Genomic DNA, 16968 nt, shown 5'->3' with positions numbered 1-16968 from the left:
AATCCTCAAAAACGAAATATAAATCACAAAATAAGTAAAAGTATAGTGTGATTTATAAAATTCACTGAATTCAACCGTGAATACTAAAAACTGGACACAACTTAAATCCCACGTGCTCCAAGAGTTAAAAGGATCATGCATAAGTGCCAACTCAGAGCTATAACAACTCTAATGTGGATGGTAAATAAGCAGTAGATCAACAATAGAAACGTACTCTGTACATAGAAATAGTCTAAACCATGCAAATTATTTAGAAAAAGAGATAAAATCAACCCCTATCTCAGTGCCCGTCGCCGTCTAGCATCGGCTAAAGACAAACCCATGGAAAGCTATTAGAAAAATAAGCCAAAGCCTCTATCTCAATGCCTGTCTAACATAGGCTAATAAAAACCTAGGCACAGCTACTGATAAGGCGAAACAAAAGCAATCCCTAACTCAATGCCTGTCAAACATAAGCGGAGACAAACCTATTCTCACTAAACAACTAAACTTGGAATTGCCAGCCGCATGGCTTGACGATTCTCAGCAAATCAGCAGCCTAATAATATACATGAGCAAAGATAATAATTTGCATGTGTAATGACAAGAAAGGTGGCACAAAAATTGTCACTAAAACAAACAATTCATCTGTCATTAATTGCAATAAGCAGCACAGACTACAGACTACAGACTAAACATATTCCAACTATCACCAATGATCTTCAGCATCCTACTCGATAAAAATAAAATGAGTATATATATCTTCAATATAATCTGGATCAGATTCCAGATGCACGCGCATATACCTACTAATTTTTGTGTTTGTATATACATGACAAGTTGCTTGATAATGATAACTGGACCCATCTATTGTGCTAGAAATGAACACCAATAATTTACTTTCAGTGAAATGCAGAATATAATCATATATTTAAATCTTAGGAAGGAGGACTTCCAGGCAAGAAACCTACATAAAAGGGGATGAGTCAATGTAGCAAAACAACATAAACCCCGGTGAATGGATGGGACATGATCTATTTGATATAACATTAGAAGTTAAAACTAAATTTATGAACCAAAAGATTTATTCCATAAGGGGATGCATGCACCCTAAACTTTATAAATATGCCCTTCTACAATGAGTAATGGGGAGGGGGGGCACACAATTGAATTTCAGAATTACCTAAGGATCCTGAAGCTATGTATCTCCACCCCACATATATACAGGGAACTGATTAAAATATGTACAGAAGTTCAAACTCAGATGCCATTGGATCAACTTACCGAGCAGCCGTCCAGCATCAAAAACTTTTAAAAGTTAGTTGATCTATGAAGCCATCCTTTGCATTCTGCACATGATGCTTTATAGATTGAAAAAGTTGTTGATTGTTCCAAGGAAAGCCATCTTCTGTTTCGAGCTTCTTGAAGTGTTATCGTTTCCACGGCCTTGGATATTGCCTCCCCATAGAACCAGGCATCCCAGGATTTTGATGGGGGAGACTCATCCAGGGTATGCTGCTCAATGAAGGAGTCACAGGTGCCTCATGGCTGCTTATATTGTTCAGATGATGTGCATAACCATACATGTTTTCAGCACTTGGTGTACTCCCACTGGCAAAGTTCCTAGCTTCAGTATACTGGTCTGAGTTTGTATTCTCATGTTGCATGCGTGAAGAAACCTTGTTGCACTCAGACAACACACTAAATAGGCTTCCATCTGCATTGCCACTGTCCTGCAAGCACGGAGCTACACTGCTCGCCGATTCAATTCCAGACCAATTATTGTGTGCTCGATTCTCTTGAGGCTGCCAGTTGTAACTACCATTTGCAGAGGAATGAGAAACAGGAAAATTTTGCTGTTCAACTGTTGTAAAGTTGCTTTGGCTCGGATATCTGCCACTGGAATACATATTATTATTCATGATTTGCTGCAAGTAAAGGTCATTCCCTCTGACCTGCCTCTGCTCCAGTAACTGTTGTTGATCCTGGAAGTGTTGGGGGAACTGAGTAGATTCTGGGAAACGGTTGTTTGCCATCAAGAACTGAAGACCAGAACCAGGTTGTTTAACACCATTAAGATGCTCATGTGAATAAGGTGAGTGTATTCTTGGTTCCTTTGGAAAAGATGTAAGCAGCTCATTCCTTTCTTGGTTTGAAAATGAACAGAACAGAGATGCTCCATTGTTCATATTAAAGGCTGAGGAAACAGCTCCATCCACTTCTTGATCTATAATGTCCCTCTCTAAATCAATCATACGAGCTGGGCATTCTTCAGAAAGTTGAGGTTGCTTAAGGGATAAGTCAGCAGCATGTGTATACATGTGGTTCTCTGGAAGATGGTAATAAGAATCCTGAACGCCGACTGACTGCCATGTGTCATTAACAGATGTAACAGGATCCTTTGGTTCCATTACATCCTCACCAGTAATTGGTTCCCCTAAAGACTCTGAAAGGGATGGAGAATTGTCTGCAGGTACTACTGTATCTTGTCCAGCTTCTTCTTGATCCACTACAACAGGGCTTGGCTCCTGATTACTGTTGGGTGAAGCCGTATGCTCCAGAGGATGATTATCGATAGATTTATTTGTACCATCAGCAACTTTAAGATCTTCTTGTTCAAGCACATCTGGACTGTGGCTATTTTCATAATCACCATCCTGTTCTGGTTGTTGAGTTGTAGTCTCAATTTTTTCTCCTTTCACACCCTAAACAATGATGAATCACCGCTAATTGTTAGAAACTTCAAGCATCTTTCATCCTTGAATCTTTACAAACATTGATGTTTGAAAGAAGAAACAGTAGCAGAAAGTCAAAACCAATTGTCTGATAAGCAATAGAAAGCTGAGAACAAAATTATAACCACAACAGAGCCTCTCAAGATAACTAGTTCAAATTAAATGTGACACAAAATCTTCTGTTGTCCAACTTTACATAGTGCCGCATCCCTTATCTCCTGAATCCATGATTTTTATGAACAAACAGGAGCTCGCGCAAATGGACATACTCATTTTAAACCAAGAAACACAGTTATGTTCTCACACGGCTGAGTTCATCAATTTGTACAGAAAAATGATGTTTCCCAATTCAACTATGCCTTGATGGGAATCTCTATGTGCATATTCACACAAATAAAGGACTTAGATTCAATAATGGGCATAACCAGATAGAGGCAATATAAAGTTCAACAAAATAATCATAAACAAGTCCAGGAAGAGTTCAGAAAAACATGTCAGGAAGAACAAAATATAACAAATATGAGTTAAAAGACATCAGAGATGGAAAAATAGTCAAAATTTAAGAATAACAAAGTTCAACGTTCCAAACAAACTCATAGATGCACTTCACCATGCCATCATAATATTTTCCACCATGTACAACTTCAGATATACTAGCAACTTAATGCATTTGTGAAGAACCACTTGGAGTGTCATTAATTAATTGGAATTAAGAATTGTTAAATATCCTTTGTGATCATGTTAATAAGAAAACCGTGAAATACAACAAGGGCTCAAAGTCTTAAGTCAAAGCATAAATAATGGTAGCAAAGGAGGCAATGTAGATACAAGTAAATCTGTATAATCCCAACCCTGCTTCTTCTTAGTATTGCGGCACATTTGAGATTTTCATGGAGGCAAATGTGGCATCCGACACATGGCTTCAGGCACTCAGGAAGCAATTAAATTTGGTTATATTTGCACTCAGTACTTCTAAAATCTATCACTAATATGTATGAAAGATTGTAGTGAAATTGATCCCCTACCACAAGGGAATTAGAATCACTTGTAAGAAAACAATGAAGGATATCACAAGCAAACCTTTTCTGCAATTGATATGTTCTTATCTGCAAGTTCTAATTCCACTGATTTCCTCAATTGCTCTTTCCACAACTTCCTTTCCTTAATGCGCTCAAAACTAGCTGGGAGATCTTTAGTTGCCACTTGCAACCTAGTCCATACAGTGTAAAACTTCATAACTTCCAATTTTCACTCATAACTAATAGCCAATTGATTGAGAAATTACTAACCAGTGGTCATGCAGTCTCTTCTTCTCTTCCTCCAGAAATATTTCATATGGCTGTATATGAAAGTTGTCAATATCACCGAGCACACGAGTGAGAAGCTTGGATTGAATGCCATCACCAGAATGCTTTATAGTCTTTACTAGCTCATGTTGCGTCTTGGTAATCTGAAACATCCAAAGGAGACTAGTAAGCAATAGAAGTCTTAGGTGGCGCCAGTAAGAAATGGAATTGCCTGATGGAGACAATAGAAGGCTAAGGTGAATGCATCAGCCATTGATGTGTTGAAATTATGGTTCATGTTAGATTTTACATATGAAAGAAATGATCACAATTACATGTTTTATCTTTTGAAGTAACTCTTCAAGTATTTCATAATGTTCAATTTTCTTGAGTAAATTACTTAAAAAATAAAACTCACTGGATTCAGTTATACATATGAATCTTCTGTGTGTACATCCTACCAGAATTTTCCATCTGGCATTCAGTTTTCTGATTATGAAACATCCATCAAATTAAGCACACTGACTTTCCTTAAACAGACATGTTTCTGAAGTGAAGCAAAACAAAATGTATAACCTAATGCTAAAATATGCAACAAAAGATCACAATATAACAATTCACAGATTCATAACATTTCAGGCATACTCCAGAAACTTCCAATTAGCCTTCATTTGCCTATATCCTTAAGCAAGTTAAGTGAATTTGCTACTAGAAAAATTAGATCCATGTACTGAAAAATCGAAGAACTCAAAAGTCACAAGTCACAAATGAGATTCTGATTTGATCTGAGAAGGCTAAATTGTAAAATGCACTCCCCAAAAGGAGCAACATTCAACAGAATGCAATAGTCACGGGTTGTGATTAAGGGGTAACTGCTACAATTGTGAAATCTCAAGACAGCATAGCTCACTAATTATGCAGGACAAGTTTAAATGCAGGTTCCAAAATTGACAAATAATACAGTTACAATGGCTACCAAATAAAAAAATAAAATACTTGGCAGGTATGACAGAGTCCATCACCTTAATATATGACATATATTTAGTAATATCACCATTACGAATGATCTTTTGTGGCACTTCTCTTTTACAAGATTTCAGAACTTTAGTCTTTTCTGCTGACACTGTTAGGCTTCCTTGCTTCTGCTTAGAAGATCCATCGCTACACATACAATTACTTGGAGTGAGAAATGCCACAAAAAGTTCACGGCAATGAGCATTAGAAGATATATGAAATGGATTGATGCAACTCAAATACATGACAAGCAATGAGATACAAGAGAAAAAGGCTGGAAAAGCAGTGCACATGTTATAAATTCTAATAATAGGGAAACATTGCATTCTCTTATATCATTTGGGATTAAAAGCATGACGTGCAGAGAGAAGATAAAAATAAATGCAGATGTGAATAAAGATATAATAACGCAGCAAATATTGAGAAACTGAACTGAAGAGGAATGGCAATGTATAAAGATAATACATGATGGCGAATCAATCAAAGATACCTTTTCCATGATTTAGATCATAATGGAGAATTGATTATGAAGCAAGTTCTTCACTACATACTATCATGCAAGGATGGTTATGCCATGGCCCTGTGCCAACCACCGACCGGCACAGCACATGCTGCGACACTTGCTGGCCGTGCCGGAAAAGAGGGAGAGAAAAAAAAAATAGAGACTAGCAACGCTTCACTCTTCATCATCGTCATCGCCGCTCACCATCGCCACCGACCTCGTCGCCACCCGTCGCTCGCGCGCCCGAGGTCGATTGCTTTGAATCCACAACTTAAGTTTTTATTCGAAATCGACCCAACTCAACCCACTCGAGTCATCTTCGTCCTCGAGCCAGGGGCTAGGGCATCCGTGTCAGAGCAATCGGCGCCTTCATTGGCGACCTTCGGCTTGCTCGCAATAGACGACGACAAAGAGCAAACCGCTGCTATGAGGGGTGCTAAGCCACTTGCCATGTGTCGATATGCCGCCAGCATGACCATTGTTGCTATCATGATTGACTTTAATTAGAAAATCAATATTTAAAGGAATTTTGGTACCACAGCCGACTATTGGACCCATTGCTCGAATTCACCACTAGTAGTTTTCACATGGTAAAGTTAGGATTTCGGATTGGGGTTTATATTCTCTATATAAATGGCTGAATTAGTCGGCGCTAGGTATGTAATATTATGGCAATTATTTGAGAAAAAAAGGCTTGAAGCTAGGTTTGCATATTAACCATCCCTTCTTCTCTACTTTTTTCTATTTGCATCTACATGCTACTCCTTGATCGCAGATTTGAGAAGAAAATGTAGTAAAAATAACCAAACCCGGGAATCCACTTGACCAGGATGTCGGAATCCACCAACACTTAATATATCATAACTCTCAGAATATTCATTAAATGAAAAGAGATGGCTGCAAGCCTTTATACAGGCAAAGCAAAGCAAAAGGACAAAAATAACCTAATAAGCAAAAATGACTCTGCAAGGCTAGTCAAAACCCTTGTTAAGTCAGAGAGTCACGGGTGCAGATCTCTTGTGCCTACGAGAATAAACATGACGAATAATGGTGTCTACACCAACTCTCCCACAGTGAAAAAAACTTGACCCAGTCGAGTGCGGTGTGGACGACTTTGACAATACTCCAAGATGTCACGATCAAGCTGCCAGCGAACTAAAAAACGGTGAACTCCTCATACAGTAGATGTTATTTGATCATCTAAAATGGTTTCTATCTTTTCTTGTAGTGTGAGTAGCATATCAGGTATTTTAGAATAGTAGTAGCATATGTAACATATGGTTCAGTGGGAATGTTTATAGACAATTTGTAAGCCACTAAATCCTCAATATTAAAAGTAGAATTAATTTTGTAATTAGAGGAATGTCAATGACATAAGTATTACACGTTTCAGAAATTGAAAAAGTCCCGCACTACGAGCATTAAACTTTCAAACGAGATGTCGGAATCCACCGATATTGAAATCCACCAACAAAAACTCAATATTTCAAAACTCTCAAAATATTCATTAATTGAAAAAAGAGGACTACAAGCTTTTATATAGGCAAAGCAAAAAGACAAAAATAGCCTAATAAGCAAAAATAATCTTGTAAGGCTAGTCAAAACCCTCGTTACGCCAGAGAGTCACAGGTGCAACTCTCTTGTGCTCACGAGAGTAAACTTGATGAATAGTGGTGTCTACACCAACTCTCCCACAGTGAAAAAAACTTGACCCAGTCGAGTCGAGTGGGGTGTGGACGACTTTGACAGTGCTCCAAGATGTCACGATCAAGCTGCCAGCAAACTAAAAAACGGTGAACTCCTCATACAGTAGATGTTATTTGATCATCTAAAATGGTTTCTATCTTTTCTTGTAGTGTGAGTAGCATATCAGGTATTTTAGAATAGTAGTAGCATATGTAACATATGGTTCAGTGGGAATGTTTATAGACAATTTGTAAGCCACTAAATCCTCAATATTAAAAGTAGAATTAATTTTGTAATTAGAGGAATGCCAATGACATAAGTATTACACGTTTCAGAAATTGAGAAAGTCCCGCACTACGAGCATCAAATTTTCAAACGAGATGTCGGAATCCACCGACGTTGAAATCCACCAACAAAAACTCAATATTTCAAAACTCTCAAAATATTCATTAATAGAAAAAAGAGGACTACAAGCTTTTATACAGGCAAAGCAAAAAGACAAAAATAGCCTAATAAGCAAAAATAATCTTGTAAGGCTAGTCAAAACCCTCGTTACGCCAGAGAGTCACAGGTGCAACTCTCTTGTGCTCACGAGAGTAAACTTGATGAATAGTGGTGTCCACACTAGTTTTCTTTCTTACTATTTATCATATATCTATTTTAGAGGATTCCCTAGAATACCTTCTTCTTAGCATTTTCTACCCTATTTTCCTTAGTAGGACAATGTAGATGCTTATCTTATTTGTGTATAAATTATAAAACCTATACTTTCTTACCATTAGGCCCACCATCCCATTGTAGGTCATCTCCACTTTATGTTACATAAAACACATAGATATATCATCTAACATAAAGGAAACTATAAAGTTTTCTCAGAAATGGCCCTAACTTAACTCATGATTATGGATAATTGCACAAGCATGCCTAATATATACTACAAAGAAGATACCCTTATTGTTTTATATTAAAGCGTATTTGTGCATGTCAAATACACCTGTCTCTTATTGTTTTATATTAAACCAACTAAATTATTCTAGGATATGTAGCTGATAAAACATGTAGCAAGTCAAGGTTCAATTGAATTCATTCAGAATAGATATAGATAAGAAGAATAGGGTACGCAATCATACTCCAAGTGAGAAAGAATTAACAGTTTTCCATCAACGCTTTTGCCAAAATTAACATGTCCGAAGTTTACCTAAATAAACATGAACCTCTAGAAAAGCTTTATATATTATTAACGTGCAAAAAGTTTCCTTCTTTCATAATCAAGCCAACTCATAGCAAAATCTTTAAGACTTATTGATTGATCACAAGTATGTAAAATCTGACAGTTATGGCCTCTTCTTTCTTAGTAGCAGAACATTGAATGACAGTATTGAATATATAGTTCACTAATTGAAAGGAAACTTACTGCAAAAATGTAGGAATATAATATGTGCTCAACTGCTTATATGACACAAGCCTGGATAATTTTCAAGATATGGAAAAGTAAAAAGCATTTGATACAGATAAAACAGTTGCGAACTCAAAAGTATATACAATAAGAAAGAAATGATTGTTAAGATGTCGAAGTATCATGCATGGTCATATCAAATACACTCGTGATACTAGTAGTAATAAATCACAATTCATTGTTTTATAACATATCTTAAAAGTTATAAAACAATAAAAAGAAAACTACGTTGAATGTTTTTATCTCATTCCTAACAAGACAGATCTTTGAATCAGCATTGCAAAATCTTTTTTTTTTGTGACTTTGTACAAAAATATAAAGTTGAGCGGGCATGTGAAATCATTTCATTACAGAGTGTGAAATACTGGTAGGTAGAGTTCAGCTTGATAAATGTGAAATAGCTTCTATTATTTCACATTTACCATACTTCAAATGTACTAAAAAGCTATTGTAACAAGAGGATTTGACCAGGTAAAATGACTGTTTAAATATTACAAGTAAAGATAGAAGAAGACAAATGCTTGGATAAATATACGGAAAAAAAAGACAACCTCCACAGCTTCTCTGGATCTTTGCAACTTAACCATTTTTTCTTCCATCTTTTCAAAATCTCAAGTGTGCTGCACAAATAACTTATAGTAAGCACTAGAGAACCTTTGGCAAAAATAATTGAAGAACATATGCAAATTACTTGCTTTATGTTGACATACCCAGTATGATACTCATTTAATTCAACATAATAGGCCCTCTTATTGGATTTCAATTGCCGCTCCATTCGACGAAGAGCATCTGGATGAAGATTACCAGAGCAAAGCGAAGCAGACCTGTAAGTGAAGAGCCAATAAGTTCAGAAAATATGTGAACTAAACATGTGAAACTCTTCCAAAATTCAGAAACATGGATTTGCAACACAATAAAACTAAACATGAAAGAAATTCTGACAGGCAAGAGATGTAAGGAAAATAGAACTAGAAAAGGTGAGACTTCACTAAACGCACTCATAGCTCTCAATTTTAAGAAACAGGGATTTGCAGCCCAATAAAACTAAACTTGAAGGAAACTGTGACATGCAAGAGTTGTAAGGAGAATAGAGCAAGAAAAGGTAAAACGTTGGGTATTCAACATGTGCATTCAGGCTCTATCCTGCAGAACACTAATAAAGTTAAAACTATTTTTTGGAAGTGACTTTTCTATGAACTCCTCAGGAACAAACACACTCTAAATGGAAGTTCCTTATGATGTCTCAAATGAAAAATCTGCAATGGGTAAGGAGATTAATGACTGAAGATATGCAAACAAGTTTTATGAGGTCATAGAAGTAGAACATCATGACTTGACACAGGTTGACTAAATCCAAATTTGACAACCATAAGGATTACTTGCCATTTCAGGTAAGGATTTCCAAAGTGATGATTTTCCCCTTTAAGCAATGAATGAACTGCTTGTTCTGTGCCTGCTCCATTTGGAAGGAACTGCATGAGAAGCTTTCTCTCTGATTCAGAGAGACATGTAGCCCAAACCTGACAACAAGATAGTGTAGAAATCAATAAGTTTCGCCAGAAAACATGGCAGATGCTTGAAATAACACAATTTGATATTCTAAATGTATATGTGCAACCGTACCTCATATGAGAGCACCTCAGTCAAATTCTCCAAACCAAAAATTTCCTGAGGAAGATAAATTATGTCAGCCACCCCTCTACGGGATTCTGGAACGGAATCAACAAAAGGAGCCAAGTCTGTCCACATTATCCCAACTTGTTCTTTCTTTGCCACAGTTCTCTTTTGGCAGTCATCCCATTCCAGAGCTACATGGGATCTCAAATTCACCATATAGTCAGATGAATCCAGCTTCTTTTTCTTTTTCCCTCTATATTGATCATGCAGATTAGAACTAGTCAACCGCTTCTTTTGTTGACCAGCTGCCATTCTGTAGGTCATCTGAAGATTGTTGTATCAGCAGCTTGTTTCAGTTTGATTGCATCAACAGATGATTCTTCTACTGAAATTTATTTCTTGACTAGTAGGACAAGGAAGTACCTCTAAGAAAAGCATAAACATAAATCATTTTCCATTTAAGGAAATCATAAGAAAGAATTTGCAGTTATGAAATAGAAAAGTCAAATACTGAAGGATCTAATATAACAAACAACAACCACTAGATTTTGAATAATTGAAACAAAATGAAAAATCAAGTTGCATATAATGTGGCTTGAAAGAGCCTAAAAAGTGGTTGAAGTTTAGTGATGCCTAAAATTTACTTTTGAAAAAAAAAAAAAAAAACTACTACAATTCCTTTGAGAAACTGTAACTCTATTGTGATATTGGAAAATTTATCTTCTCAAATATTTCTCGTAAGCACCAAAAAATGTCAATAGAACTGGCTTATGCTTTACTGAGTACACATTAGTATACTACACAAAACTATACATAGTATAACATACAATATACTAATACATAAATTAAAATTAAGTTTTACTAAGTCGAGCAAACCGGCTTATGCTCAAGCTTGGCTCGAAATTAATTTTGAGCCAAATATCAGCTATTTAGGTTCAACTTGAATACATTTGAGCCAAGCCTAAACTGAGTTGAGCTTGAGCTGCTCGCTTATTTTGATATACCACCATCTAGGTCCAGCTTTCCCGACAAAACGGGGATTATGTTACCTTCTCTCAACGATTTCATAGATTCCATATCATCCATTCCAACTCCTTCATTTACCTTTTTAGCACCTTTTTCTTGAAAATGAATGAATATACTTTGTTGGTGCACGAGAAGTCTTCCATTGTTGGACCATCCTATAAAGAAGTCACTCAGGACATATTGATGTAGCAAGATTGTGCAATAACTATTTTGGATAATTCCTAAAACGTGTGTTTATGATGGTCCAATAAAGGAAGCCTTACAGTGCATTGCTTAAAGTATTGATGTAGCAAGATTGTGCAATAACTATTTCGGATAATTCCTAATGAGTGTATTTATGATGGTCCAATAAAGGAAGACTTACGGTGCACCACTTAAAGTATAAAAATATTCGCACTGATAAAGCATTGACAAATGAGACTCTTTTGAAAGTTTCCTGCTACTTATTGCTTGATTTTGATTTTTGAATGATCTATAAGGCTTCAAAAGTCTTCTTTGCCAATCCAAAATGTTGAAACTAACAATCTTGCTCGTTCCAACCTTGAACAATAAGTTTCACCCTCGGTTTCAGACCATTCTCAGTGTCAAAACCATGCATTTTTCTATAACACCATAGAGAAAGAAGAAGTAAATGCAACATCAACATATGTCGAAAGCAATACTTTCCTTCACATCGAAGAAAAGAAAAAGTAATGTACTCATAAGTGATGAGAGTATCTCTACGATGTTATGCCTGATATTCCCACAACTCATAAGCTCGAGAAAAGAAGTACACACAGAAAATTTCCAGCTCGAGAAAATAAGTACACACAGCAAATTTCCATTCGTGGACGAAGTCTTTTTTAAAAAAAGCAGAAAGAATCACACAATTACAATTATACTCCCTCACCGTAAGGCAATAAGAAGCAGAAACCCTGAATTCAGAAGACAAATCTCCGCAACCCTAATATCTAACACCAGTTAGCGCTTAAGAAGTCCCTTTCCTGGTACCAATAGAAACTGCCATCACCAAACAACACATCTCCAAGAAACCACCCAAGAACCTCTCAATGAATACAATTCCGCATCAAATCTAAGAAATCCCTAATCAATCCGCGCGGGTCAAGAATCCAGATACGAGCGAATTCATCAGAAAAAGGAAAAAAAAAAAAAAAAAACTTTAACACATGCCAAGAAATCGAGCAATGGCATCCGCTGCCACCAATTCGAATCGAAGGATCAGGAGGACAAGGATTAAAGATCACGAGCCGTACCATCGCGCGGGCGAAAGGGGGATCTAACTAAATGACGCCCTCGCTCGCGATGCCCACGAGTCCTCGCACGAACCCTAAGGAGACGAGAGAGAACCGTCGCGGTTGCTCTGTGGCGCTTATATACGGATAGGGTAAACGATTCGGGGAGCGCTGAATTCTACTCGGGAACGTATTGCGTCGATATCCTCCGTCCGATTTTGTACGACGGGATAAGATGCGTTCTGGACCGTCCGATTCGAGCGTTCGTCTACGCTGGGAGTACTCGGGAAGTTACCCGAGAGATGTAAGTTTGCGGTTGTGGTTGACGTTTGTTACCCCTTTTTGGGAAGGTACTGGCAGCGTGGAGTAATATATTAATATTCTCTCCGCACGCAGCTTTTTTTTTTTTTTTTTTTTTTTTTCCCTCAACCAAGATTATAAATCTTGGGCCTACCAAAACATAGAGAATATATTGAGAGCAACCTATGGATAATGCTTACTTAGTATACCCACTAATTGTGCTTATAAAGTTGAAACCTTTAGAAATGTCTCTTTAATTAGGCATCTGCTATAAATTTTATTAAAAAAATAATTAAATTAAGCTATAGTTTAGAGATTCCATGTAAAGAAGTTATTCACAATTCTACGTCCTAACTTAGTTTTACCCGTAATGGTTGAAAATAAAGAGTAGGCTTCAAATGATAGGAGTTGACCAAACCCAATCACTAGCGTAACTGATAAAACTGAATATATGAAAAGGTTATAGTCTATTTTCGAAGGAAAGAATCAGAAAGGATTTTGTCTGTATGAAAGACATTAACATTGTATAAGTGTATGTATATGGTTGCACGAGCCGAACTTCATTGTGAGCCGGCTCAATAAAGATATAATATTTAATAATATATAATATATATGAGTAATATAAATTATTAGATTAAAGATCTAATGTTACTATAATATCATATTTTTATAGTCGAGTTAAGTTTTTTTTTTAATATAAGTTTCATTCAAACCTAAATCAGACTTAATAAGTACTTGAATTATGCTTAAATTAATTTAGACTTAAAATTACTTATTATTCCGCTTATTCAAGACCTCGAACTTAATTTAATATCTAGAATTCAATTACAGCTTCAGCTCAAGATAAAATTTAATTAAGCTTAATCAGACCTCGAGTATATATATACATATATTGTCGTTTAGAGATCGAAATTGCCTCGAACTTGATCCAATAACAATTTAAGCTTGTTCAGAGCTCGGCTTGATTACACTGATATCCACATATATATATATATATATATATATTATCCGGTCTTGTAGATATAAAATCATGTTCGAGTCAATTTAATGAGTTGATACAACTTCCGTTCTTGGGTAGATTTTGGGATTATTGCAGGCAAAGCGTGGTAGGCATCCAATATAAATGTCGCAGGATCTAAAAAATAAATGGGCCATTTGCTAGATTAAGGCCCATTGGACTGACGTGAATGAGAGTAGCTTAGCCCTATAATTTTATTTTGGTTAGGAATTAGAAGTTCTTTCGTGAACTTTTATCCGTGGTAAGTTATTATACAGTGTATTATCTAATAGTTGTATATATGGAGAAGATGTTCCTTAGGACATGGATAAGATATCCGGATAGCAATAAAATCATATGTTTTATCTGTAAAAAAAAAATTGTCTGTTGTTTTGAGATCGAATACTCTATGTATAATTAAGCTAAACCCTTTTCTTATCAAAAAAGTATATACAAACGGTAAGAATCTTATATCAGATGTATCCGCATTTAATTTTTAAATATATTAAAACTTATGATATTTAAGAAATTTATAGCATAATATATAAGAAAAATAGATTAGAGATATGCTATCAAATCAAATTTTAAGAAATTTATAGCATAATATAAAAGAACACATTAATATCGAATCAAAATTTAAGAACCAGTTTCAATGCTACATAGTTGATGTAATCAACAACATACAACGGACTCAGTGTTACTAACACTTATAATAATACTAATAAAAAATCAAGGACAATCTAAGACGCAATCAAATCAAATCAAATCACGGTAGCGAATCCAAGGGGATAGACTCCGATCAGCTCAGCTGTAGGGGCTCAAGCCAATGCTGGAGTCCTTGCCGAAGGCCGGGGCACCCGAGTCGCGGGCCTTGGAGAAGGAGATGTAGTAGAGCTCGGAGAGGATCGCGGTGAAGAAGACGAAGGCAGCGCCGGCTCCGAAGACGCCCTTCCTCACGGTCTCGCACGTGGGGGGGTCGTTGACGAACAGCGTCCGGTAACGGGTGTGGTAAGCGTTGCGCACCGAACCCGCAAGCAAGCACGCCTCCGCGATTATAAACGTCACCCTGCGGATATATAACATGATTATACGAATGCCAGCTGATTGCAAGTAATAGTTTTTATAGCCAGCTTTTATTACGCATTTTTTCCATTTTATTATTGTAGAATTTGCGGCATATGGCGCCCTTTTTAAGATTTTAATCATAGAAAACTAACCGCAATTTTGATTAGTTCCAAAAGGAAATACTTAAATTACGGAAGTCACCGGCCGATGAGAAATGTGAACAAGTACTAAAGATTAAAGAATAGGAAAAGAAGGTGATACCAGCAGGAGAGGAAGAGGAGCAGCGCGCAGGCGCGAGATCCACCGGGGCTGAGAGCCCGACCGCAGCAGAAGCACTTGCTCGCCACCGTCACCAAGATCTGGCTCAGGAGCAAGAACAGCAGAGCCCCGACGCCGTACCCCGTGGAGATGTCGGAGTCGTAGACGCAGTAGGTGTAGTTCTTCTCCGAGTCCGGCACCACCGTCGCCTGCGCATAGAAACCAAATTAAAAGATCTATCAGATTGGAAGGCGGGGGTAAGGCCGGAAGAGATATAATTAAGCCTTCGGATCCGAGATCTTACTGTGCTCCGCCGCTGCTCGGCGGCGACGGCGAGGCCAAAGGCGATGAGATCGAAGACGAAGACGAGTGCGATGATGATGATGGAGGCCATTGGGGAATCCCGTCACCGGCTCTCTCTCTCTCTCTCTCTCTCTCTCTCTCTGGTGTCGGTGAGTAAAAGAGCGAAGAGGAGAAATAGAGGTGTGAGTTGGGGAAGGGATGTGAAGAGGACTGGCCACCACCTGAGTAATATTTTAATTTGTACCTTTAACCGTCTCTTTCAAAAGGATTGGATGCATCCTCAAGTGTACAAAGGTCCTGCAGACACAGTCGACACCAAATAACAACCAAAGTAAAAACAAAACAAAAAAAAATCTAACCACCAACATAGAAGGAAAATATGGTTTCCAAATTTAATCAATCCAAAACGGAGTGTTTAATAGAAATTAAACTAGAAAACAGAAGGATGAACTTAATTCGTTTATGCAGCCAATTATGAGTGGGCAAGTAGTTGATGAAGGAAATTCATGCATACTGGGTATCATTCGCTCCCCCCTTCTTGGTGGTGGTCCTTCATTGATTGCGGAAGAAGGAAGCTAGCAGATGGAAATGCCCATCTGTACCGACTTATGCCAGTATGCCAGAGTTTTTATTTTTACCAAACTACACCTCCTTTTTTTTTCACTGAAATTAACTGTATTTAATATGAGATAGCTCTAATAAAAATATTAAATTAATTAATATTGTTATTGTTAGATATTTTTTCCTTTAATTATGAAAATATTAAGTTAAAAAGATTTATATACATAAAACGCTGAATTGATCAGCATTTTTATTTAGAGATAAAATATTGATTAGTTCAGTATTTTTATTAGGACTACAGTAAATTTTATGTAATTTAATAATGAGTTTGATAAGTAGTTTATTTCGGTAAAAATAAATTGGAGCATGGCTAATTTGGTAAAAAAACTCGTGAAAAAATAATTATACGCTTGTGAAAATAATTTTAATTTATAAAAATTTATAAAAATAAATTGCACATACCTGGCTTATTGTGGCTCATAATATGTCAAACTTATTTATTACGAAGAATTAGCCCGTACGCAGCTCGATCTTTGAGCAACTTCTTATTAAGGTTTGGACAACTAAAACTACTGGCTCACTACAATTAAAACTCTAGTCTACTGCAATGCCAACTCGAAACCGATACTGTGCAAGTAATGTCTAAACTCGACAGTCGAAGTCGATTTAGCTAGCATTATGAATCAGGTCATATACTATGGTGTGCAGGAAATTCCTCCAGTCCTCAGCTCTTAGAGAATATTCACCCTATTTAATATTATATGTCGTCAGTGTTGACATTTAGTAGGTTTCTACTGAAATGAGCTAAAATAAATATATAGTGGAAAAATATAGATGTTTATTATGCGTGTTAGTTAGAGAGAATATAATACGGAGTACAGGGGGGATGAGGAAACCGTCAAACCGACAAGGTTTGGTGATTAGAGAGGTAAATGTGGTTCGAAGGAAGAG

At 36.7% G+C, this 16968-nt stretch overlaps 2 protein-coding genes across 3 annotated transcripts; both read right to left on the bottom strand.

Moving 5' to 3' along the window:
- Positions 1–1046: 1046 nt before the first annotated feature.
- Positions 1047–12853, bottom strand: LOC140782096 (uncharacterized). Of its 2 annotated transcripts, none has more exons than XM_073128480.1 (9): positions 12555–12853; positions 10282–10700; positions 10042–10178; positions 9369–9482; positions 9210–9278; positions 5023–5161; positions 4004–4164; positions 3795–3924; positions 1047–2684 (listed from the first exon to the last, which is right to left on the bottom strand). In XM_073128480.1, the coding sequence occupies exons 2-9, from the start codon at positions 10597–10599 to the stop codon at positions 1410–1412; spliced, it is 2343 nt and encodes a 780-aa protein (XP_072984581.1). In that variant the 5' UTR covers positions 10600–10700; positions 12555–12853; the 3' UTR covers positions 1047–1409. The 2 variants fall into 2 exon arrangements, with proteins under 2 accessions (XP_072984581.1, XP_072984580.1); XM_073128479.1 differs by having other exon boundaries at positions 10282–10599; positions 12555–12648.
- Positions 12854–14436: 1583 nt separating this feature from the next.
- LOC140781034 (uncharacterized) lies at positions 14437–15670 on the bottom strand. Its single transcript, XM_073126799.1, has 3 exons — positions 15458–15670; positions 15157–15362; positions 14437–14896 (listed from the first exon to the last, which is right to left on the bottom strand). The coding sequence occupies exons 1-3, from the start codon at positions 15545–15547 to the stop codon at positions 14635–14637; spliced, it is 558 nt and encodes a 185-aa protein (XP_072982900.1). The 5' UTR covers positions 15548–15670; the 3' UTR covers positions 14437–14634.
- Positions 15671–16968: the final 1298 nt, after the last annotated feature.

This window comes from Typha latifolia, chromosome 2, assembly GCF_019914945.1.
Source record: "Typha latifolia isolate L0001 chromosome 2, TyphaL0001v2, whole genome shotgun sequence".
NCBI lineage: Eukaryota > Viridiplantae > Streptophyta > Magnoliopsida > Poales > Typhaceae > Typha > Typha latifolia.
The sequence above is the reverse complement of the archived record's forward strand: the minus strand, read 5'-3'. Positions and strand labels throughout refer to the sequence as shown.

Bases quoted from the DNA above. Each gene is read 5' to 3' on its own strand.
- LOC140782096 (XM_073128479.1), bottom strand. The intron at 4,165-5,022 runs GTGATGGACTCT...TGGATGTTTCAG, and splicing joins AATATATGTCATATATTAAG to ATTACCAAGACGCAACATGA. The intron at 3,925-4,003 runs GTTAGTAATTTC...TGTATGGACTAG, and splicing joins AAGAGACTGCATGACCACTG to GTTGCAAGTGGCAACTAAAG.
- LOC140781034 (XM_073126799.1), bottom strand. From the start codon at position 15,547: ATGGCCTCCATCATCATCATCGCACTCGTCTTCGTCTTCGATCTCATC. The intron at 15,363-15,457 runs GTAAGATCTCGG...TTCTATGCGCAG, and splicing joins CCGAGCAGCGGCGGAGCACA to GCGACGGTGGTGCCGGACTC. The intron at 14,897-15,156 runs GTATCACCTTCT...ATATATCCGCAG, and splicing joins CTCCTCTTCCTCTCCTGCTG to GGTGACGTTTATAATCGCGG.